The sequence below is a fragment of the Amyelois transitella genome, chromosome 8 (assembly GCF_032362555.1).
Source record: "Amyelois transitella isolate CPQ chromosome 8, ilAmyTran1.1, whole genome shotgun sequence".
In the NCBI taxonomy this organism is placed as follows: Eukaryota; Metazoa; Arthropoda; class Insecta; order Lepidoptera; family Pyralidae; genus Amyelois; species Amyelois transitella.
The window spans coordinates 11,839,707-11,864,212 of NC_083511.1; the positions used below are offsets into that span (position 1 = coordinate 11,839,707).

At 42.4% G+C, this 24,506-nt stretch overlaps 1 protein-coding gene across 4 annotated transcripts in view; it reads left to right on the forward strand.

Annotated features, from left to right (window-relative positions):
• The window catches only part of LOC132902007 (syntaxin-binding protein 5), a 259,683-nt gene that overhangs the window by 231,645 nt on the left and 3,532 nt on the right, over positions 1–24,506 (forward strand). The window contains exons 5-25 of one of the 4 annotated variants that reach the window (XM_060945531.1): positions 1,905–1,968; positions 3,105–3,321; positions 4,427–4,502; positions 5,292–5,446; positions 6,057–6,220; positions 6,741–6,871; positions 7,380–7,459; positions 8,160–8,329; positions 9,254–9,349; positions 10,222–10,391; positions 10,767–10,902; positions 11,989–12,499; positions 13,228–13,308; positions 17,901–18,017; positions 18,688–18,810; positions 19,495–19,604; positions 20,711–20,939; positions 21,258–21,366; positions 22,304–22,393; positions 23,793–23,888; positions 24,318–24,442. In XM_060945531.1, coding sequence (XP_060801514.1) covers positions 1,905–1,968; positions 3,105–3,321; positions 4,427–4,502; positions 5,292–5,446; positions 6,057–6,220; positions 6,741–6,871; positions 7,380–7,459; positions 8,160–8,329; positions 9,254–9,349; positions 10,222–10,391; positions 10,767–10,902; positions 11,989–12,499; positions 13,228–13,308; positions 17,901–18,017; positions 18,688–18,810; positions 19,495–19,604; positions 20,711–20,939; positions 21,258–21,366; positions 22,304–22,393; positions 23,793–23,888; positions 24,318–24,442 — 3,050 coding nt within the window. Of the gene's footprint in view, positions 1–1,904; positions 1,969–3,104; positions 3,322–4,426; positions 4,503–5,291; positions 5,447–6,056; positions 6,221–6,740; positions 6,872–7,379; positions 7,460–8,159; positions 8,330–9,253; positions 9,350–10,221; positions 10,392–10,766; positions 10,903–11,988; positions 12,500–13,227; positions 13,309–17,891; positions 18,018–18,687; positions 18,811–19,494; positions 19,605–20,710; positions 20,940–21,257; positions 21,367–22,303; positions 22,394–23,792; positions 23,889–24,317; positions 24,443–24,506 lie in introns of all 4 variants that reach the window. The other 3 variants (XM_060945534.1, XM_060945532.1, XM_060945533.1) reach the window with 3 other exon arrangements.

Below are 24,506 nucleotides of genomic sequence, written 5' to 3' on the forward strand. Positions count from 1 at the left end.
CCACTCCGCGGCGCCGGTGACCGCCTGACTAGACTCTGCCTCTTTGTTGAAACAGGAAAATGAACAGCGTAGGAATTTATACAGATTTTTTTCTTAATTTAAAGCAGTTTTTTTAGATAAAGAATATTTAATAAGTTTGTTGCAATAGGAACGAATAATAAAATAGTGTCAATAGCGACTTTTTAGAATAGAATAGATTTACTTTCAAATTTGGATAAAAGGTATCACTTATTGACGTCACATGGCTTAAATCTAATTATAACTACTACCGCTTCCAAAGCGCACGTGTAGAAGAAGCGGCGGAACAAACTACACTGCAGCATTTTCACCGGACGTCAATTTACAAATATAGATCTCTTTAACCTAAATCGTGGACGTATGCACATTGTCTACATTAAAAAACATGAATGAATGTAAAACTAATTATTTCAATACGAATATTTCGTCAAATTAATAAAGATAAAATAAAATATATACGCCATGTGTTTTGCGCTATTGTACTTCCTACATTTTAAAATTACAATATATATATAAGATAACTTGTATACATACATCATATAGGTACATATAATCACGTCTTTATCGCTTCGGGGTAGACATTTATCCAGCTATTGAAAAACTAGTAGTTAATGTTTGAAGACTGTTGGCTCTGTCTAGGCAAAGGATAAAGACTAATATGTGATTATACTAGACTCGTATATGTATATGTAAAAACTGGTATTAATTAATATTATTCAAATTGATGTATTGCACAGTTTTAATTAAAAGCCAAGCTTTCATTTTGTAGAGTGTTTCTTAATTGAGTGTTTTTGAAACATGCGTTGTTATCAACGCATGTTTCAAAAACACTCCCAAAACATTATCTAATGAGGTCTGTCACGTTAACTAAGCCAAGCCTGTATGTTAAGTATGTATATAGTTTCTGTATACATACATACATATCATCACGTCTATGTCCCTTGCGGGGTAGACAAAGCCAACAGTCTTGAGAAAAGACTGAAAGGCCACGTTTAGCTGTTTGGCTTAATGATAGAATTGAGATTCAAATAATGACAGGTTGCTAGCCCATCGCCTAAAAGAAGAATCCCAAGTTTATAAGCCAGTCCCTTAATCGCCTTTTACGATCCTTTTTTTAGTGCCGTGTGGTTCCCGGTACAAATAGAAAAATAATAGGACTACTCTTTCTGAATTCATGTACCTATATCTTTTTATTTTTAAGAGAGCTTTTTTCGATAATCATACATACTTATAATAAAACAGTAAAAGTACAGTAAATTGAGATTATGAGCTCGGCTAATTGTCTCTTGAATACATCGAACGAGGTAAAATGTTCAATATCAAAATTCGTTCCTACCCACCCTTTATTCTATCTGTAAGCCTAATCCCTTTCACAACAAATTAAATCGAACCTAATGATATTGGCGTCGTAAACAGCAACAGTTAGCCGTCAGATTAACAGGACAGCGATTGAAACATCAACACTGGCAAAAGTTGAATGGCTGGCCGAGTTTGCGTTATCTCGCTGTTTAGTCCCACCCAGATTGGACCTGAAGTGGGCTGAGTGTCCCACCCCCGGGGGGGGCGCCACCGCGGCGACGTCGCTTCAACAAGTGGCGCCGGTGACAGCCGCCTCGTCGACGCCTTGAAACGGGGCATATCACGAGAAATTACGCCCGAAATTTGGGTCATTAGAGATGATTTCGATGGCTGGACGGATGGACTTCTTAGTGGAGTTTTAGTGTCGTAATGATAATGAAACCTATACAGGGTGACAGTTATGAATATTACATATTTAGACGTGCCATCTTTTGGCCGTTTTGGGCGGTACCAGTAAAAATGTTCTTTTATAATACCGGTTGATTACGAGATGGACATACTAAATGTTTTCTTTCTTTTTGTTTCAGCACGAGACAAAATCACCCCGGTGCAGTGGTGGAGATCAGTGACAATCCCCTGGATGCCAGCAAGGTGCTTATTTATCTCTTATTCTGAGTGTTCAATCATATATCAATGCAAATCATTGCTACCTGATTGACTTGACTTAATATGCCAAATATTATCACATCCGTCCCATGGAAAATATCCTCAATGTCTCAAATATATTCCAAATACCTTCTCCGTCGAGTCGTTCTCGAGATCAGTGCAAACAAATGAATACCATTTATCGTTTTCACACACCGCTATATTGTTGATTCAAAGTGTAATCAAAAGTCTAATGAATGATATATGAAATAAATATTTCCCGTTTTTTTTTTTACATCTTTTACCTTCTTCCTAAAAGCCTACTCCCAATGATTTTCATTTGCCTAATTAATTTATCCGGGATTAATTCCTTAAGCCTGTCGGGCGTTATCGGGTGCGCAGGAGGACCCGCGGGATTACCGCCTCCGTTAGGCGGACTTGCAGAATTACCCAATTATTTATGTACGGATTAAAATTTTACTCGATTTGTAATTGGATTTTGTTATAAATTCGACGCTGATGTAATTTGCATCTGCTCGTAATTCATAATATAATCTTTGAAGGTTATTTATAAGCTTCCTGCTTTAATTAGGAATAGATTTTTTTAGATTTTAATTCATTTTCTACAAACTTCAATGAAAAAGGTTTCCAAATTAATACTCGCAATATTTTGTAAGATTTACTCTGATCATTACTTAAACTAAGTATTATCACTTTTAAGTCTCGTTCTATTTTGAAGACAAATTATAATTAATACTTAATTGTCATTCGTCTTGTTCTCACTCAAACTCAAGGATTTTTCTGTATTTTTACATCAAAAATTTCGTTAACCTTTGAAACTACTAAGCGCATGCCTGCTTTTAAATAATTCGGAAATATATTCTGTTAATAATTTTTTGAAAGTATAATTTTCTAAATTTGTGTTTAAAAATATAATTTTTGGAAGTTATACTATATTATATTATTTATACTTTAAACACACTAGCAGCTCATTAAGCTGATGCGTGTAAATTTTGATGCTTGGAGATTTTTAAAGTTTGTACTAGCCGATTCTTAAAACAATTCAAAAATTTTCTTCGTACATTTTTTTTTTTTAAATGAGAACTACTCCCCCAAATCACCATCACGATCACCATTTCCAGCTGCTGATAGCGTTCGAGACGGGCCTAGTGGTGGTATGGGACCTGCGAGCGCGGGCGGCGGAATGGCGCGGCGCCCTTGGCTCCGGCGCGCCCGGGGACGGCATCCGGGCGGCCGCGTGGCAGCAGGACGGCAAGCTGATGACGGCCCACGTGGACGGAGCGCTGGCCACGTGGACCACAAGGGCGCCGAGGCCCACGTCATTGTCTTACCCGCATGGTGAGTTGGTGTGTGACTAACAATATTTTTTAACAGGAGATCTAGAGGTAATGGGACGAGAAACAATTGGAGGAAAAATTGACGTATCAAGTAAATGACCTATAACTTGTTTATTTATTATGTAGCAGTGCCGTGTGGTTCCCGGCACCATTAGAAAAAAGAATAGGACCACTCCATCTCTTTACCATGGATGTCGTAAAAGGCGACTAAGGGATAGGCTTATATACTTGGGATTCTTCTTTTAGGCGATGGGTTTAGCAACCTGTCACTATTTGAATCTCAATTCCATCACTAAGCCAAACAGCTGAGCGTGGCCTATCAGTTTTTTCTAGACTGATGGCTCTGTCTACCCCGCAAGGGACATAGACGTGATAATATTCATATATATTCGTTGTTACGATAATGGACCTCAGAAGACTTGGTGTCCATACATCGCTCTATCTCATGCCAGGGTTTATACGCATTTTACGACCCTCGAGAGATGATCGTAATCATTTATGGCTCACGTACCCCATCTTGTGATATTGAGATGCTAGCACTAAACTCAGGGTTTTCTAGAAAATTATTTCTCGTCACTTTACTTCTCTCAACTTCAAGTGTTCCCAACAGAAATGATTTACAATTGTAGGTCTGGGATTCGATTTTCTACTTAGTTCTACCCACTTTTCTGTTCCCGGCACCAGTCGAAAAAAAATAATAGGACCACGCCATCTCGTTTCCACGGATGTGGTAATAAGCGACGTAAGGTATAGGCTTATAAACTTGGGATTCTTCTTTCAGGCAATGGGCTAGCAACCTGTCACTATTTGAATCTCGATTCTATCATTAAAGCAAACAGCTGAGCGTGGCCAATCAGTTTTTTTCTAGACTGGTGGCTCTGTCTACCCCGCTAGGGATATAGACGTGATTATATGTATGTATGTATGTTATACAATCCGTATGCACTGTTAGAGAAAAAAACTAGAAGTAACGCAGAATGCTAAGCAAACAAGTTAAATGTCATTAAGTTAATACGCCAATTTTTCCTCTCATTGTTTCCCGCCCCATTACCTCCATTGTGCCCTGTGTGTGACAAATGATGATTCCCTCGTCTTCTTGTTTTCAGCGAAAGCGAACAAAGACGGGAAGCTGGAACCTTGTAAACCTATACTCAGGCTCGAGTGGAAGACGTCGAGAACGGGGTGAGTCTCTTTGAAATGCTGCAGTGTTGTTTGTTCCGCCGCTTCTTCTACACATGCACTTTGGAAGCAGTAGTAGTTGTAATAAGATTTAAGTGTTGTGACGTCAATTAGTGATACCTTGTATCCAATTTTGAAAATAAATCTATTCTATTCTTAAAATTGGGCAAAAAAGGCAGAGTTGTGCTTCTATTTGTATTTTATTCCCTTACATTAAATACACACTTACACTAATATAAAAATTAAATCTATTATACTACTAGCACTTAAATCTTTTATACAAAAATTATATATATTCTTATTGACTGTTTATAAACCACATGTCAGCGCAAATTTCGTCTACAACCCAGATGCATTTGCATCGGATATTTCATTTTAATGTGGTCTTCCGAGCTTGCATGAAGAGAGTTATGAATGTGGGTGAAGCGAAAGAAATATGCAGAGATCGTGGCAAGTGGAAAGAGGTGGTCTCTGCCTACCCCTCCGGGAAAGAGGCGTGATTTTATGTATGTATGTATGTAAAACGGCCTCTGTGGCGCAGCGATAGTACGCTTGCCTGTGACACCGGAGGTCCCGGGTTCGAATCCCGGCCAGGGCATGATGAGAAAAGAACTTTTTCTGATTGGCCTGAGTCTTAAATGTTTATCTATATAAGTATTTATTATAAAATATAGTATCATTGAGTTAGTATCTCGTAACACAAGTCTCGAACTTACTTCGAGGCTAACTTAATCTGTGTTATTTGTCCCGTATATATTTATATTTATATGTGGTCTTCCATGGTGATTCCAGTGAAAGCCTGGTGATATTCTCCGGGGGGCTGCCCACGGACAAGCCGGGGAGGACGCACAGCATCACGGTCCTCAACGGGAAGAGCACCACGGTGTTGGAGATGGAACACAGCGTGGTGGACTTTGTCACGCTTTGCGAGACGCCACACACTGCAGGTGAGAGCTACCATGATTCATCAGCGACCTCCAGAGTTTCTCTGGGGAAGACCAAAGATATTAAGTTTAATTAATATTGTGAAGTTGACGTTGTTGAAGAAAATGCTGCAGTGCGGTTTGTTACCGCTTCTTCTGCACTGACGCCTTGAAAGCGGCAGTAAACTTAGTTTTCAAGTAATTTATTTGACGTCAACCAATGTTGTTAAACCATACGTTTTGACAATTATTAAGCGATATATAGTATCCTATAATAATGAATAAAAATTTTGGATTTGAATTTGAATATGCCTATGAACGAGTTATTATAACTTCCAGACCTCGTTTTATAATTTAAAGAGTAGGTAAGGCTGGCAGTTACCACGATAAATGCCAATAAGATTGAGTCAGAACAGACACAACAATGATGGGAAATAATGGAACGTATGAGCGGCTCATGTTGGGAGGATAAATAAACTAAAAAAGAAGTTATAGAAGAACTACAATGAAACTCTTTTTTACGACATCCACGGGAAAGAGATGGAGTGATCCTGTTCTTAAGTGCAATCAACTTACAAATTATTGTGACTAATTATAAATTAAAATATATCAATGTGCTTTGTTCTCATTCCAGACTACCAAGAACCGTACGCGATAGTGGTACTCCTGCAGAACGACCTGGTGGTGATAGACCTGCTGTCCCCCGGGTACCCGTGTTTCGAGAACCCCTACCCCATGGACATCCACGAGTCGCCCGTCACCTGCTGCTCCTACTTCGCAGACTGCCCCTCGGATCTGGTAAACATATTGTTTAATAACTTCCTTTTCAGCTATAGTGTTCTGTTCTGTAGTCTCATTTGTCTTAGCTGCGATGTTTTACTAAAACGCCACAGTGGCGCCCAACGTGGGGCCACAGTACCTACGTGCGATCTTAGTACGTACTTACGGTTAGAAAATGGCAGATAGAATTTGACAACATTTCACGACTTTGGCCAGAAACTTTACTGAATCTCTCGTTGCGATTAGAGAGACGTTTTTCAAACAAACCTATATCTTGGTGATCTAGGGGAGAAATGCTAGCCACTTTTTGACAGTGTTTTCTGTCTAAAACAATGAGAATGTTTTCTTGAAAGAAGTTGAAGATATTTGCTCACCAGGGGCATAAATAAGGTTAATTAAAATAATAGATTTTGCATAAATACATAACACATAACATTTACTAAACTGACTGAAAGGCAGACTGAACGTGCAGATTAATGATGGAATTTAAATTATGTAATGAATATAGGTTATAAATTTTATTCCGTATACGTTCCAGATCCCCGCGTTCTACTCGGTGGGCAGACAAGGCAACAAGAAAGCGGCCGGCTTCAGCGAGAAGCTGTGGCCCATCAACGGCGGCGAGTGGGCGCCCGCCTCCTGCTCCTACAGCGAGATCATACTCACTGGGTAACCAGCCTGTTCCCTGTGCAATCTGGTAGCTACAACATGTTGCCCTGTGGCGCAGCTGTACTGATAGGCCACGTTCAGCTATTTGGCTTTAAGATAGAATTTAGATTCAAATAGTGACAGGTTGCTAGTCCATCGCCTTAAAAAGAATCCCAAGTATGTAAGCTTATCCCTTAGTCGCCTTTTACGACATCCATGGGAAAGAGATGGAGTGGTCCCATTCTTTTTTGTATTGGTGCCGGGAACCACGCGGCAAGTATTATTAATGTTTATTTATTATAAAATTTAGTGTTGTTGAGGTAGTATCTCGTAGCCCAAGTATCGAAATTACTTCGAGGCTAACTCAATCTGTGTAATCTGTCCCGTATATATATTATATTTATATATTTATGACTCTCGAGTTCTGTGGCTACTACTCTACCCCACAAGGGATACAGACGAAAGGGCAGAAACTTTAAACATTAATAAATATATTTGTTTGCATTCACGTTTTCTTTTTACATTTCAGCCACGCGGATGGCAGCGTAAAATTTTGGGATGCGAGCGCGGGCACCTTACAAATATTGTACAAATTAAAATGTTCTAAAGGTGAGTTCAAAGAGCGATTAGAATTTAGCTATTTGTATCTCGGCGCCATTATCTTTTGCAATTCGTTTATCATCATCGTCATCATCAAAAATAATAGTCTTCCACGACCAAATCCTGGCCACAATCTTTCCGTCTTTGGCAATTTTATCAAAAATGCACAACTATTTCTAAATCCCGTTACAAGTATTCCCACCAAACAAAATCGCCAGTGCATTGCACACAACCCGCAAATAACTAAAAATCTTTGCTTTGCTAAAAAAGTTTAACATTGAAAGATTGTGTGTTTTATTGCAATACAATAAGATCAATTTTTGATAGTAAAACATCTGTGGCGACATCTCTACGCCACTCGTCACAACATCAAATCACACAACAACTGTCAATGATCGCGAAGAAATTGACGCGCTCAGCCAATAGCAGCGAAGAAACCAAATCGCGATTTCAGAGATTTCACGGATTGGAGCTATATATACAACCTCCGACACAACATCGTTGGAGCGGCGGTTCCCCAGGCATAACACCTAGCCTGGCGGAAGATCTTCCCTTTGGTGGCGGTCGAGCCGAATCATCGCTCCCGCTATACATCTTTAAAATGGCGGATGAATAATCGAAGGTTTTATTTTGTTTGCTCGTCATCTGAGAATCTTGCATATACTTGTTCCAAGATAATGCGTTAACAATTTGTATTGTATAATTTCAGTTTTCGAGCGCCGCAGCTCCAGCACGGCGGGCTCCAACTACGACGAGACTCCGCTCGCCATCCAGCAGCTGGCGCTGTGCGCGGAGTCCCGGAGGCTGGCCGTGGCGCTGCCGCACGGACACGTGGTGCTGTTCAAGTTCCGCAAGGCCGAGGCAGTCTCCGAGACACACGTATGTGGCCGACAGTGTTACAGTCAGCTGTAGCAGCCGGCCGTGGCGCTGCCGCACGGACACGTGGTGCTGTTCAAGTTCCGCAAGGCCGAGGCAGTCTCCGAGACACACGTATGTGACCGACAGTGTTGCAGTCAGCTGTAGCAGCCGGCCGTGGCGCTGCCGCACGGACACGTGGTGCTGTTCAAGTTCCGCAAGGCCGAGGCAGTCTCCGAGACACACGTATGTGACCGACAGTGTTGCAGTCAGCTGTAGCAGCCGGCCGTGGCGCTGCCGCACGGACACGTGGTGCTGTTCAAGTTCCGCAAGGCCGAGGCAGTCTCCGAGACACACGTATGTGACCGACAGTGTTGCAGTCAGCTGTAGCAGCCGGCCGTGGCGCTGCCGCACGGACACGTGGTGCTGTTCAAGTTCCGCAAGGCCGAGGCAGTCTCCGAGACACACGTATGTGACCGACAGTGTTGCAGTCAGCTGTAGCAGCCGGCCGTGGCGCTGCCGCACGGACACGTGGTGCTGTTCAAGTTCCGCAAGGCCGAGGCAGTCTCCGAGACACACGTATGTGACCGACAGTGTTGCAGTCAGCTGTAGCAGCCGGCCGTGGCGCTGCCGCACGGACACGTGGTTCTGTTTAGAAATCACTAAAGATTTTTTTTATGAAATTTGAAACCAATTAATAGACTGCCTTCAGAGCAAGCTAAATAAATTTGGCTTAAATGACCAAAATGTATAGGTAATTGATTCATAAACCTCCGACAATTTATCAACGAGCCAGTACTGTTATATTTAGTTGTCAATACATTTATGTATAGTAAAAGAGACTTAGGTACATTTTCTTATATGATCTTTTAAAGACTGTTGGCTCTGTCTACCCCGCAAGGGATATAGACGTGACCATATGTATATATGTATCTTTGTTTTCTCTAGGTGCTGGAAATACCGGTGATATCGGACTCGCTGGAGGAGGAACCTTCGCCGGAGCCCGAGCCTCACGCGGAGTCCGAGTCGAGAAGAGTTAGCTCGGTAAGATTGTATTGCACTTGTAATTGGTTTTGATTGAGATAGTGTGTTCATACAAAGATACATTCCTTCTAATATTTAGTATAATTACTATTCAAAATAATAGTTCATATGCAGTTTAGAACGATAATGATATAAATATTAGTGAGATATATTAGGGTGTGGTTCCTGGCATCAATACAAAATAGAATAAGACCACTTCATCTTTTTAGCATGGATGTCGTTAAAAGCGACTAAGGAATAGACTTAAAAACTTGCGATTATTTTTTAGGCAATGAGCTAGCAACTCTTATCACTAAGCCAAACAGCTGAACGTGGCCTATTGGTCTTTTGACGAGTGTTGACTCACGTGATTATATGTATGTTGTGATGTCGTGCCGTTGCGGACTCTCCGGCGCTCCTCTTTACAGCCCGGGAGCCCGCGCGCGCATACGCCCTCGGTCTTCACCTTTGGACTATCATCGTTCACCAAGAAGCTCACTATCCTCTAGCGGCTACGTGCTGGATCTCGTGTCTAAAGTCAAACCCACGACCTCTTTTAACTTGTAAACATATATACACATCATCACGTCTATATTCCTTGCGGGGTAGACAGAGCCAACAGTCTTGAAGAGACTGATAGGCCACGTTCAGCTATTTGGATTTAAGATAGAATTGAGATTCAAATAGTGACAGGTTGCTAGCCGTTGGGTTAAAAGAAGAATCCCAAGTTTATAAGCCTATCCGTTAGTCGCCTTTTACGACATCCACGGAAAAGAGATGGAGTGGTCCAATTCTATTTGTGCCGGAAACCACACGGCACTTAACTTGTAAAACTAGTTCAAATAAAGATTGCCTTTATTCTATAATGAGTCAGCGCTCCCTGTCTCCCGCAGGCGTGCGGCGCGGGCGCGTGGGCGGGGTCGCCGGGCGCGCTGCGCGTGCGCGGCGCGGCGGGCACGGGCGGCGCGCGGCGCGCCCCCGGCTTCCAGCCCGCGCTCGTGGCGCTGCAGCTGGGCCCGCCGCACGCCGTCGCCGCGCTCACCATCAACTCCTCCTACGGCCTGTGAGTGCTTATTTTCTTATTGATGTTTTAATGATCATTTGACGGGTCTATTAATAATTGGGTGTGTTTGTAGATGAAGCGATTATCAAAAAACATTTTTAGACTCCGAAGAAAATATAGGAACTGATATAATGTTGGCACTTTAAGTTTGCATTCACATTTTTTTTTATATTTCGCTGGTTTGTATTTATATGTTATATTGTAAAATGATACTTAAATTTGGTATTAGATAAGACGAATTTAAATCTTTAGCCAAACATGGCCTTTCAGTCTTCTCAAAACTGTCGACTTCCGTTTACATCCATGAGACAAAGCCATAATATGTATGTACTCGTATACGTACATATGCTTGAGGCCCGCTATGTGTATGCGCAGCATGGCGTGGGGCGGCGAGCGCGGCGTGGTGGTGGCGGACGTGTCGCGGCGCGCGCTGCTGGCCGCGCTGCCCAGCGCCGCGCTGCACGCGCCCGACGCGCGCCGCGAGCGCCCGCGCTCGCCCAGCCTCGACCAGGTACTGTCTCCCGCCGTGCCAGGACATTGACTTGATAGATCGATAAACAATTTGTATGTTACGAATGACACGTTTTGTATAATGTTTGTAGCTCAACGATGTTTTATTCTACATACATTTGAGTTCGGAGCGTTGTTGCCAGAAATCGTTGGCAAGTCAATGAAATACGCAATCCCAATTGCGTGTGTTTCGATTTTCTATCGTGAATTTCATACTGAGGTAACAAGAGCTGGAAATATAAAAAAAACATATTGAGTAAAATTTATTCTTATAACTAATCTACTTGTAGATATCGAGTCAATGTTCGCTCTCAGACCAATTGGAGAAATAGAAATACATGTGTCGTGAAAATACCCCGAGGTTGACGTAAATTCGTAGTCTTGTTTACATTTTCTCTCTTAATAGAAGTTTCTTCACATTTTATTTTCTAATCAAATAATTAATAATTCCTATTTTTTTTTTCTTTCAAAGCCTTGATTTTGAACGTGACTACGACTTTACAATCCTGGGTAATGCTACAACAGCTAGATTATAATAGTACTTAGATGGCAGTCCACGCTTAGACTTGCCACTTGGTTAATGCGGTTGGTGAGCGAAGACCACTAGAGCATCACTGAATAGAAATTCTGGCGACGTGGAGATGAAGCCGTCCCTTGGACTCTTAGATTAATTTTTATTTATTTCACGTTATTTATGATTTGCTATTTTATTTCTTAATTTGAGTTGCTCGGGCCGCCGGAAATGCCCGTTTTAAACTATTATTTTCTATTATTTAAGAATTTATAGTTGTAGAGGTAGCGCTGACCCCGGCTAGTCACCCGGCATGGCATTGTTAGACCTTGTTACTCTCCGCCTTCTTCGCTACTCGTGCTCGCGTGTTCCGACCAACTCCGGCGCACTCCCGCGCAAGGGACAGACGGCGCTCGCCACAGTTAGAGCAACGCGGCCGCGTCCAGTACATTCACGACGCGACCACACCGGGCGACTAGCGCCAAGTCCAATGTCACGCATACCATACGCACGAGTCATGTCAGCGGTCGCGCGACCTTTACCCACGCCTGATGATTTTCCCTCCCCCCTCCCAAGCCGGAGGAGGGCCCGCCTCGGCCCTCCCCCGCCAGCCCCGAGCCCGCGCCGGACGCCGCCGACGACCGGCCGAAGCCCGACGCCCGCCGAAAGTCGACTTCGTGGAAAACCTTCAATCTGAAACGGCAGCTCTCTAGAGTGGATCTCAAGTTCAAGGCCGCGTTCGGTCCGAGCGAGGGCGCCGAGGAGGGCGCGGAGGCGGACGCGGCGGAGGCGGCGGAGGCGGCCGCGTCGTCGCCGGACAGCGACGAGGCGCGCGCCGAGGAGGACATGTTCGAGCGCATGCACCGCGAGCTGGCGGCGCGGCGGCCGGACGACGTGTACGAGCGCATGCACCGCGAGCTGCAGCAGCGCTGGCAGGAGCCGGCGGCGCGCCCGGCGTCGCTGGCGCTGCCGGCGCGGCCGCGGCGGGCGCGCGAGCCGGCGCCGGCGCGGCTGTCGGTGCCGGACATCCGGCCGCGCCGCCGCGCGCCGCCCGCGTCGTTCGCGGGCTCGCTCATGCGCCGCTTCAGTAAGTAGAGGTCCCCGCCACGCCGCGGCCTCGCTACCTACTAGCGGTACTCGCTGTATAGTCTTAGTTGTTCGATCGATTCTCGATTGGAATGGTAATGGTTTGGCGTTTTATGGTTCTCTCGTACCGTAGCCGTGTTTCGGATAGACTTTAGAGGTGATGGTAGTTAGATTTTATTCATTAAAGTGTGGTGTGTACTAACTAATTTATTGTTAAATAAAACCTGTTAAACTAACGCCGAGCGTCCGATCCCTAATACCGAAATTAAACCTTAGATAAAATAATATTAAGAGGGCGAGTGGACGACATTTTTTAACGTGCTTCATGCTTCTTGTGATATTTGGCTTTTTATTTTCATTTATTATATTATTTTTTATGTTTTAATTATAATGTTATAAATATGTAAGTATAAGCGACGTATGTATATACGTATGTATAGAATGTAACGTGACGGTGCGGCGCGCACACGCAACGAGTCACTCACGTGTTTGTTTTCTATTCCCAAGGACAAGGACTCGTCCGACGAAGACTCTAACTGCCTTAAATATCTATTCGCAGACTTCCTCGGTAATTGAACAGTATGTAGCCAGTACCGTAGGTGATCTCTGTGTTGTCCGTTTGACGCTAGAAACAGCTACGTAGACGGTTACAAAGAATAGTTGCACCGCTTGCATCACCTCAGAAGTAGTGAACGACTGCGTTGCTGATGATACCCCTCCATTCCTCAGGGGAGTTTGTAGCGCGCTTGTGTCCGCCGTGCGAACCCCGCCGGGAGCAAGTAGTGGCAGTGGAGACCCCGCGGCGGATAGGTATGAGCACGATGATCACGGGCCACACGGGAGTCACTAACGCCACTGGCACAGAGATCACACGATACTAACGGGGCTAGGGCCGTCGGGTAGTCCGTGTCATAAGTGTGCTAACCGAACCGGTGGCGGCCGCCGCGAGTTCTGTTCTGGGTTCTTAACCGCTTCTGTGGGGCGTCCCTAACATTCCGATGGTTATATTCGAGATTCCTAATTGGTTCTTTTGTTTTCCATTACTTTTTTTTGTACCAAAAATTCTTTTCTGCTCTATTTAAATTTGAATAACGGATCGGTGAAATTATAAAAAGGGAAACAAGCAGACAGTGACACAGACCGAGGCGCCGCCGTGAGCGTCCGGCGCGAGTGCAGCGGGCGTTGTGTTGTAGATGAACGGGCCGGGGGTGGGCGGCGCGGCGGCGGGCGCGGCCGGCGGCGGCGCGGCGGGCGGCGCGGCGGGCGGCGCGGCGCGGGCCGTGCGCCGCTCGCGCTCGCAAGGTACCCGCAAACTGCACAAGTGCCTGTCCACCGCGTCCGACGTGTATGCGCCCGCGCCGCACTCTCTGCTGACGACGCGACAGTATTGCAGTTTTGGTAGTACAGTCACCTTACTCGACGCCCGTCTCTTCCGTTCTGAAACAGTCGCAATTTCTCCTTCGTTGTTTTCATTTGTTCGGTTTGTTTGTGCTCCCTTCGCCGGCCACGGCCGGTCTCATGGTTCTGTTCTATTCTTTCTTTGAGTTTCTTTTGATTATATTTGTTTGTTTATCACACTCACTGACTTACTTCCTTCATTACTGATATCAAAATTTACTTACAGATATATTGTGAATGTGAAGATGGACACCTGCTGATTGGTATTTCTATACTTTTGCAACTCTCATCTTGATTTAATCATCATTATAAACAGTAACAGCAGATTCTTCACACTCCCAATACTATCTACATGTTGGCATTTGACTGCCCAATTTGACATATTGAAATACTTATCATAACATACTTGGCATTAATTTTGAAACTAGTTGCCGTACGCCAAAGCTCTTGATCATGAAATTTTGTCATAAAACTAAATTTTAGCCATACATCATTGATCTTCCCATCTTCTGCTGCCAAGCATGCATTATATTGAGAGACTATATCATTTATTTGAACAATTTCCAATTTCAGATCGGAATCATTTAATAGGTAATCATTGGAATATACCACACCTAAATTGGTTACTTTAATTTCTAGTTGTTCATACAGAGTAGTGTTTTCCTTTGTGTTTCCTCATCGCAGACTTCTAGAATGAACCTCATCTGTTTATGGTGTACGATAACTGTGCGTGTCTCTTGATGCCGACCTTAGGCTGTGTGAGGGCGGCGCGCGCCCGCGGCGGCGAACACTGCACTGAGACCGGGGCCTGACCACGTGCGACTAGTCATAGTAACCTCTGCAATCACTCCTATATTGACGACGTTATCTGTGTCCATTGTAGATTTAACTTTGGTTGTAAATATGATTGCAGTGTTTGAGACTAGGCCCGCGTGGCGCTCGTTCGCTGCGCACGCGCCGCGGCGGTCTCGTGCGCCGCCCCTGTCCTGATGATAATGCTTGTAACATGTTGTGGTTTATTTTGTCGGTACAGAACCAACTATTCCGCAGACTCTCGCATCTATGGAGTACTTACACATAATGCAACCCAATGGTATCCAAAACATTGCATTGAATTTAACTTTTTTTTTTATTATAATATTTCCTTTGTTTTTGATTCTTTTCGGTAGCTAGTTCCACGGGCCGCGGCCCCCACACGTAGATGTTTCGTATTCGTTAGATTGGAAATTGTGGCTGTGACTGTGTTGCCATGTTCTCTCTCACTCGACACTCGTTTGCACACAACTGCAAGGTCTTCGACTGGCATGACTCTTTAGATTTAATATCAAAAGGTGACTTACTACTCAAAACTATCTATTATAGTGTACCACATACTGAGTGTTGCGATGACCGGAATCTATTGTATGTTATATATGTGCATTACGTAGGCTTTCAATCATATAAACGCGCGCTGCTCCTTGTATGGCAATGTTCGTGAGAGTGGCGCCCCTATCGGTAGTCGCGCGAACTACGACGACGATCCTATCGATTCCATCTTACTTTTTAATGTTAACGCTGTTACATGATGTTATGTTTCTTTTTCTAGCGCGACCACAAAGCAAAAAGTTTATATGGCTCGTTTTTGGCTGCCTCTATATTCGGCTGTCATTATGTCTATGTATGCTTACGGTATTCTCCTATGATAATCGCACTAGCTGCATGATGCACCGCCTCGCCACCAGCACGTCCGATCCGATCCCAGCGACCGCGTCTGATATACAGTATTGTTTTACTGGTTCCTTTCACTCCTTCATTCAGACCCTTCTGGTCCAAAAAAAACAAACATCTCATCTCCCAATCATTGTTTATTCGAATACATTTTTAATTTGATCATGAAACAATTCACGAAATGTCAAGGGTCTATTATCCTGGAGTTGTTGTAAAGATTTGAAATCTAAAAAAGGGAGTGTTCGTTTTATATTTTTTGCAAAGGCAAATCCATGGGTAATTACCATACGATTTGTGTAATATTTTCAGAGTACGCAATGTTTTTAAATCACAATTCAATCAAATCGTAATCAACAAGTGTACTCTTTTTCAAGCGTAAAACTCTCCCGCTTCGCAGAAACCTCTCCTTAGAGTATAGATGTCGTCCTAACCTCTGCTTGAACTAGCCTAAGAAAAATCTAGAACGGGATCACATTAGAGTGAGCTTATATAGACGGAACACCTAGTGGGAAATGCTTTTTCTGCCTGTGAATGGGCCTCCAGCTTGACCTGTCTTCTGGTTGTAATTCAGACCAGACAGATCTACATCTAGCTAGTGCTTCTTACATTCAGTTACTAAGTGATAAGTTCTCCATTATGCATGGTTAAAACATAATGCATGTAAGTAACTGGATATTGTCAAAATTTCTGTGTCAATATTCTTTCAAATCACAATATACAGACACTACTATTAAGATCTGCCTCACTTATATACAAAATATAAACTGGAATGGTAGTATATTCTGTTTACACACTTACGCTAGGATCAAGACCAAATAATCATCTCTGAATAGGGAGAAAATAGCAGATCAATATCTTTTTGTTTGATCCATAATTCTACTGCAGTTTGGCAGATATGAAGGTTCTTTTAAATAATTGCCTTCAATAACTTTAAAATCATCACGGCATGAAGCTAGATGTTGGTCTGGGTGTCATACTTCTCAACTACATTCTTCATCTTCCATCTCATATATTTGTTTGCTGTTTCATGTCACTCATCATGTCAATCTACATCCTAACCTCATCCCGTAGAGCTGTTCGGTGTGCTAATTTTAAGATATCCATAAGAGAAAGAGGTAAAAGTGAAAGGTGTATTGACTGATTTTTATTTAATGTCTCATCCCAATGAGTTTCATAATTTTAATAAATTGTGTTGTGATGAAAAACTATAACAAGATATAGTGTAACTGACTATTAAATAAAACCTTGTAACATTATGTCCCATTGTGGGTTTTATTCATCTTGCATATTTCAATTTATAGACAAATTAATATTTCTAATGATTCTGAGTATGCGTAATTTGAAATATGTTGTAGTGGTAACTTAGAAATTTTCTTGTTCAATGAATATCAACTTTTGGAAGCCAAAGGCAAAAATAGCTTTATTGATATTATATCTTTATCATTCCCAATTAGTCAAGACACCTGACCACCTACAGTTAGTTACCGGGACCAACACGAGCGTTAGTGAGGTTGTGTAAATAGCTGAGATTGAGATTGGACGGGCTTTCCATCGCGTGCCGGTTGTCTTCAGCATGACACTTTTCTTTCAATTCTGAACTGTTTTCTTGGAGCACTGTCTGTTTGTATGTCGCACCGGAGTGGAGATTTCAGCTAATTTCACAACAGCACCGCCACGAGTGAGCTAATGCTAGCTTAGCCTGCAACTGTACTATCTAGATGACATTATCTGTTGGTGCCTCGAACATTATAATCAAAAGCAATGTTTAAAGTGTCCTGATTAAGTTTAGTCCGGCAATTAATGAAAGTTAACAGTAAAGAAATATTTTAAAGGATTAAGTAGTATAATTATACGGCGTTTTATAATATTTTAACATCAAACTGCTATTTTGAATGTAAACATGAATATCTCAATTAAAAATAGAACAAAGTTTAAAGTTTCAGTTTCCTGTTGACGAAATTACTATTTACCAAAAACTAATCAAATAAATGACTTATTCTAGTTCCATAATTTAAAACGTATTTGATATTCAATACGGTATGTATTCTAAAATAAAGCTCAAATGAATACCGCCCGATCACTGCTGCGAACATTTTGGACTCATGTTTCAAATAGTTTCTTCTCATTATAAGTTATTCATTCCCTAATGGCTAGTTATTCAAACGTTCATGGATTTCAAAATCGAATGTTCGAGAAACCAACAGCGGATCCGCCGAACCTGCACTGAAGCTGCAGTGAGGGTTCGGCGTCGCGCCGGAGAGAATAACCTGGTTATGTTGGTTCCGCCGGCCGGGCAGACAAGCTGGACAGCTCCTTCTCGAGGTCCCGCAGCAGCAGCATCTCCAGCTTGGAGAACATCACGCAGGAGGGCATCCAGTGCCTCGCCTTCGCTGATAGCTATACCAAGAAGTCTGGTGAGTTCAATTTCCTAAATAACTTTCTCATTGAACAAAGGGTTATTTATGACCTACCCAAGTTTAATTATGGAATAGACTTTAACTCTGAATAGACTCGAGTGAACGATGAGATCATAAGAATAGTAGAATTAAGAGACAGTATTTAATACCGTTACCCAAACTTTAGGATATTAACTATTTACTCGTATAAGAAGAGAAAAAAGAAGATTTAACATCTCAAATTTCAATTAATAACATCACTACAAAAAAGTTGTTCTCTACCATAGTGTAATTGTTGCTTTGTGAATAAGAATGATTATTAAACTTATTTTAACGTAAAGACATCCGAGTTACCAAAAGCTTACCATAATTAGGCTTTGGCAAAGCGGGACATAGCTGTGATGATTGAGTAAGAGTGATAGTGAAGATAAATAAATAAATAAATAAACATGGGATAAATTACACAGGTTAAGTTAGCGACTTGTGTTACGAGGTACTAACTCAACGATACTATATTTTTGAATAAATACATAAATAAACAGGGAAAGTTCGTTTCTCATCATGCCCTGGTCGGGATTTGAACCCGGGATTTGAAACTCTGTCACAGACATGCGCACTACCGCAGCACCACAGAAGCTGCCAAAGATAAAATCTCTAAAAATCATTTACGATCAACTTTAACTTCCAGATCCGACGACGTTACTCCCGACGCTGTGGATCGGCACGACGCAGGGCTCGGTGATGACGATGATGATCAGCTTGCCCGAGGCCGACCTGAGGCACACGCAGCCCGTCGTCATCTCCTCCAGTGGTAACTTTTTTGTTTTTTTTTTCAAAATCACTTATTGCTTTATAAGGTATAAGGTGTTGTAAAGTACCACTTTTTGACGTCACTATCGCTTCCGAAGCTCATGTGTAGAAGAAACGGCGGAACAAACTACACTGCAGTATTTTCACCGGACGTCAATTTACAAATTTAGATCTCTTAAATCTAAATCGTGGACGAATGCACATTGTCTACGTAAAAAAAGTTTTTGTTGTTTGTCTACATTGTCTACATTAAAGAACATGAATGAATTAACTCTTCAGCATAGTAGTGACTGACAAATTAAGCTGTACTAACGCCTTTCAAAGCTGAAAGCAAAGCTGTGCATTCCTTACAGACAAAAAGACAAAAAATTTAGCAGAGCTATGTTTAATGCCGCCACAAAAAGGAAATCTTTTACTAGACCGGGTGTTAGCTGGTGATCCGGGGCTTTGAACATATTGAACTGAAGACCGCATTATTTTTTTTCAATGCGTAGATTCGTTGCAGTAACGTTGATCATGACAGTAAGAGATGAATAAGAGAATAGTCATTTTAAGTTTGAAACCCTTCAGTAGCATGTTAAGTTAGAAGGAATAGTTGACATAAACCCTCACTCTTTTTTTCTGGGAATTATCCTTAGAAATACTAGTATTGTTGTGTAACGTATAACATGTTTTCTTATTTCAGGAGGTCCTCTATTTAGGTTAAAAGGGTCAATCTTAACGATGTCCTTTCTCGACTGCAACGGTGCTTTAATTCCCTATTCTTACGAAAGTTGGAAAGACGATAGTAAAGACGTAAGTAAAGATACCAGGCGTTGGTATCTTCATATTTCATTTACAAATTTTCAATTCAAAAAATAACAAGTAGACCAAATGCTTGATTATTGGCACCTACGAAACGTTTATGTTATCTGTCATAATGGAAAAGACTGAAAGGCCAAGTTCAGCTGTATTACTTGATGATAAAATCGAGATTCAAATAGTGACAGGTAGCCAGACAATCGCCTAAAAGAAGAATCACAAGTTTATTAATTATGGCGGTAAAACATGTTGGACCACTATTACAATTTTGACATCATAACTGTATTTATATGTTATGCATGTGTTATGTCTTTAGCCCTTGCGGGGCAGTCAGAGTTAACAGTCTTAAGCTCTACTGAAAGGCCACTCACAGCTAGTACAATGTGTGCAAATAAATTTATCTTATCATATCTGCATACATACATACATAAAATCACGCCTCTTTCCCGGAGGGGTAGGCAGAGACTACCTCTTTCCACTTGCCACGATCTCTGCCTACTTCCTTCGCTTCATCCACATTCATAACTCTTTTCATGCGAGCTCGGCGGTTTCGGGTACTTTTGACCTGACCCTTTACCAGGACGTCCTTAATTTGATCAAGATACGTTCGTCTAGGTCTTCCCACTCCAACCTTTCCCTCCACACTCTCCTTGTATATCTGCGTAGTCAACCTGCTTTCATTCATCCTCTCCACATGACCAAACCATCTTAACATACCCTTTTCTATTCCTGTAACTACATCTTCTTTCACATCACAACATTCCCCTTATCACGCTGTTCCTTATCCGGTCACTCAATTTCACACCCATCATGCTCCTTAACGCTCTCATTTCCACCGCATTTATTCAGCTTTCGTGCTTCTTTTGCCATCATATCTATTTAGATAGATAGATAATTCATTTATTTGATTTGCTACACACGATTTACAATTTCATATGAAATACAAATTAATAGGGTGTGAGTTGCAGCAATACCAAAAGGTCACAACTCAACGAATTTATTGCTGTAGAGCAATACGCTGATTTTCAGTTATGACGTAGGTGCTAGTGCAGGTCAATCTGCGCACGTAACAATAAAATATATTTATCTACTATTCCCAGCCCCGGGAGCGACGGGAGCGAACGCCGACGAAACAGTCGTCGTCCTCATCCGGCAGCCGGATGTCGCCCACGCCGGGCGCGGAGCCGGCGGCCGGCGACCGGCAGTTTGTCGTCGTGGCCTCAGAGAAGCAGGCCAGGGTTGTGGCGCTGCCCAGCCAGAACTGTGTCTACAGGCAACAGATCGTTGATACGGACTTCGTGGTGAAGGCGGAGATTGTCAGTCTGAAAGGTAAGTTGGCTTTCTGTACCTACCACCAAAAAAAAATCTTCTAGTTTGTGACATTTTTTGTATTGGTGCCGTGTGGTTCCAACGGATGTCGTAAAAGGCGACAAAAGGATAGGCTTGTAAACTTGGGATTCTGCTTTTAGGCGACGGGCTACCAACCTGCCACTATTTGAATCTCAATTCTATCATTTAGCCAAACAGCTGAACGTGGCCTATCAGTTTTAAAGACTGTTGGCCCTGTCTACCCCACAAGGGATATAGACGTGATTACATGTATTTATGTATGTATTTTATCAAAATGTATCCTTATTTGCATTGCAGACAGTGTCTGCCTGGTGAACTACCTCTCGACGGGTCACCTGGTGGCCTACAGCCTACCCTCGCTGCGACCTTTAGTGGACGTCGACTTCCTACCTCTTTCCGAACTCAGGTGAGACTTCCCTCAGATGTCTACACTTCGAAACATTATCGTTCAGTCACGAATTGAACACTGAACCCTCTGCTGTACACCCCACTCTCACTGCCACACAAAATCTTCCCAGGTGAAGAGCTAAAGTGTTCAGTTCGAGACAGAATGTACAGCATTGCTCGCGGCGCGGAGCAAGTGGATGTTGCGTTGGTGTCGAGTGTCGACGCTCACCATAGCTGTCCCGTGACACACCGATCACTCTTAGACGATTCTATGCACCAGACGAAGGCACTAAATGATAAACGGCTTGTTTTCATTACATCTTTTTAGCTATAAATAGCTTCGCAGTTTTGAATGGAAACATTTATCAATTTTCGCATTCATCATCATCTGAACACGTGACACTGCTATTTTATCATTTGGGAGCCTCGCGCCGGATCCTATGGACCCTCGATGTTAGCCTGGCTTGGTGCAAGCTGGCCCATAACCCTCCGGGACAGTTTGCGCCAAACCGCGGCGCGCGAAACTAGCGCCGCCCTCTTCATCACGAGTAGACAAAATTTTGCAAATCTATCAAGCACCACTGTGCTTCCGATATTTGGCACTCTTTATCTATTTTTCAGTTCGAAAATTGGACATACCCGAGACACACTCGAACACACCTCGGTACAGAGTCCTGAAATATCACACCGCTCACTTTCTATTCACATCTTTATCTTCTTTCGGTGCTATGAGAATCATGGATGTAAATACACCACCCTGTTACTTGCCCCGACCGAGCTAGCTGTCTCCTCACGGAATGCTAGCGCCGCGATAGTTCCCTGCATCTACAGAATCATTGTATTTAACCAGTTCCTTTAGTGAAAGAAGAGTTGTGACGCGCGGAGCGAGCGTGCACTTGACCCGAAGTGTGCGCCCGCTCCGGTCGATCCGATACTGATCCGCTGTGTTCTGGTAGCTTCCAGACACAATCCAAACAGAGGGGTATCGTAGACCCAATGCTCTCCATTTGGGGCCAGCAACTGATTGTAAACGAGGACACGGACCAGTAAGTGGCCATGATGACATGCGTTAGCCATGTACCGTACCGTCACTTGTATGTGGAGCCTCACTCCGCCTCTGTTGCGAACCTTAGACACCTGTACTTGTAACGTTGACAGTCGCTTCAGACCCCTCTCCTGTTGTGCTCCGACGAACGTTCCAGTCGGCTCGGGGCTAATCATGAGCTTACAGAAAACTAATCTGCTCTAGTTTATTAAGTTTATATCTAAAACGGTGCTGTAATATCAAAACACAATATGAACCACCAAAAATTATTCCTTAAAGATTTCCTGTCATTTTTAATTTCATTTCTCAATCAGTCTCTATTTATACGCGTTTGAAAGATAAAGCAGAAGACGTCAATCTTTGAACAGTTCGTAACTGTTCAAAAATTGTTGTTATTCAAAATCATTGAAGCACGCAGCCATGATTTGCCCCTAACCCCGACTTGCCTGCCGTTCTGCTTGCCCTAGTGCCCCTGTCTGAAGACTCTGTATGTACCTGACACCACACTACACAACCACTCGTCCACACCCTACACGCAGACACCGTTTTAAACATTTTATTTTGTTATGCAAACTCTTCCATACCTCCTGCAACGTTATCGCTACGAAGTCCTAAAGTACTGCTTGTAGCATGACCGCTTTTTATATTTATGACGAAATCTTCCTTATAACCTTATATCTCGTATTTTGCATTTATATTAGATTGAGTATCAGAGAATGCTTCGTGTTTAGTAAATGTTAGCTTATCGTTAGATGTATAATTTAAATTCATTGAAGAATTCAGAGGATGCAATCAGGTGAGATTTTACAAATTTTTTCGATTATACCCGCATATATTTTAAAATTTTTCGATATTTCGATAAAGATTCTTATTTTTTTTTATTATCGCTCGAATCTCATACCCATACAGCCATTAATAACCCAGTTTACACTACAGCCAAATTTAAAAACTTTATACCTTTAGGCAATATCTAATTAAAACAAAAATCAAAATATAGGTAATTTTTAATGAGACTATAATGCAGCGAGCGAATTTTGATGACAGTATTATCCAATAAAAGTTATTTACCACAAAAATACATCCTGCCAAATAAGTTTGTACGTCTTACCATACCTAACTATTTCACAAAATAGGTATTTTTTTTAACATTACATAATATAATATTACACATTAATATAATATTACAAAAAAATATAATATTTTCATAATTTATAAACAAATTTCTTTATAAGTGCATAAATTCATGAATTAAATTTGGTCAAAAAAATTGATGCTGTTCAAAATTTGCCCGAAATTAAAAAAATCGGGAATCATTCTAGAATTTTCATAGAATGAAATAAGACGTGCAAGTTTAGGCGGCGTACAGTCGACTGTGTGTGACGTGGTGCGCGGTGTTGCAGGATAGCCAAGACCTTCTGCTTCAGCAACCGAGGACACGGACTGTACCTGGCCTCGCCCACTGAGGTACAGAAGTTCACTATTGATGCGGAATTTTGGTAAGTTTGGTCAAGTCTAGTACTTAATTTTATTTCATGCCGTTCATTTATACATGGTGACAGCGGTGGGATAACTAAATGACATTTCGAATGATGGTTGACATTACGTGATTTTTGATATAGTATGGATACTCATTTTATAATCGGGAAGTAAGGAACCCGCCGCCGCAAGTTGGCGTATATGGTGGTGGTCATCGATAAGGTTCACGGTTGCTGATGCGAATCAGCATCTTCATGATAATTACCAAAAGAGCATGTATCTCTTGAAATGTTCTAGTGACAGCGGTGGGATAATTTCTTGGTATCCCACCGCTGTCACTAGAATATCCTAAACATTGAAATGTGTTAGAGAACATATTTGATTATAGAGAGTTTTGGTATTCTACTTATAAGCGATGACATCTTACGTGCTATGTATGCTGATTGCAGCCAGCAACTGAACGAGATGCTGGGCGAGTTGTTCCTGCCCCGGGACATGCCGGAGCCCCCCAAGGAGTCTTTCTTCAAGGGCCTGTTTGGAGGCGGAGCGCGACCGCTGGATAGAGAGGAGCTGTGTTAGTATTTTTTTTGCATAAGTAGCTTCTACGTAAATTTAAAAATTAATATAGGTATTTGTGT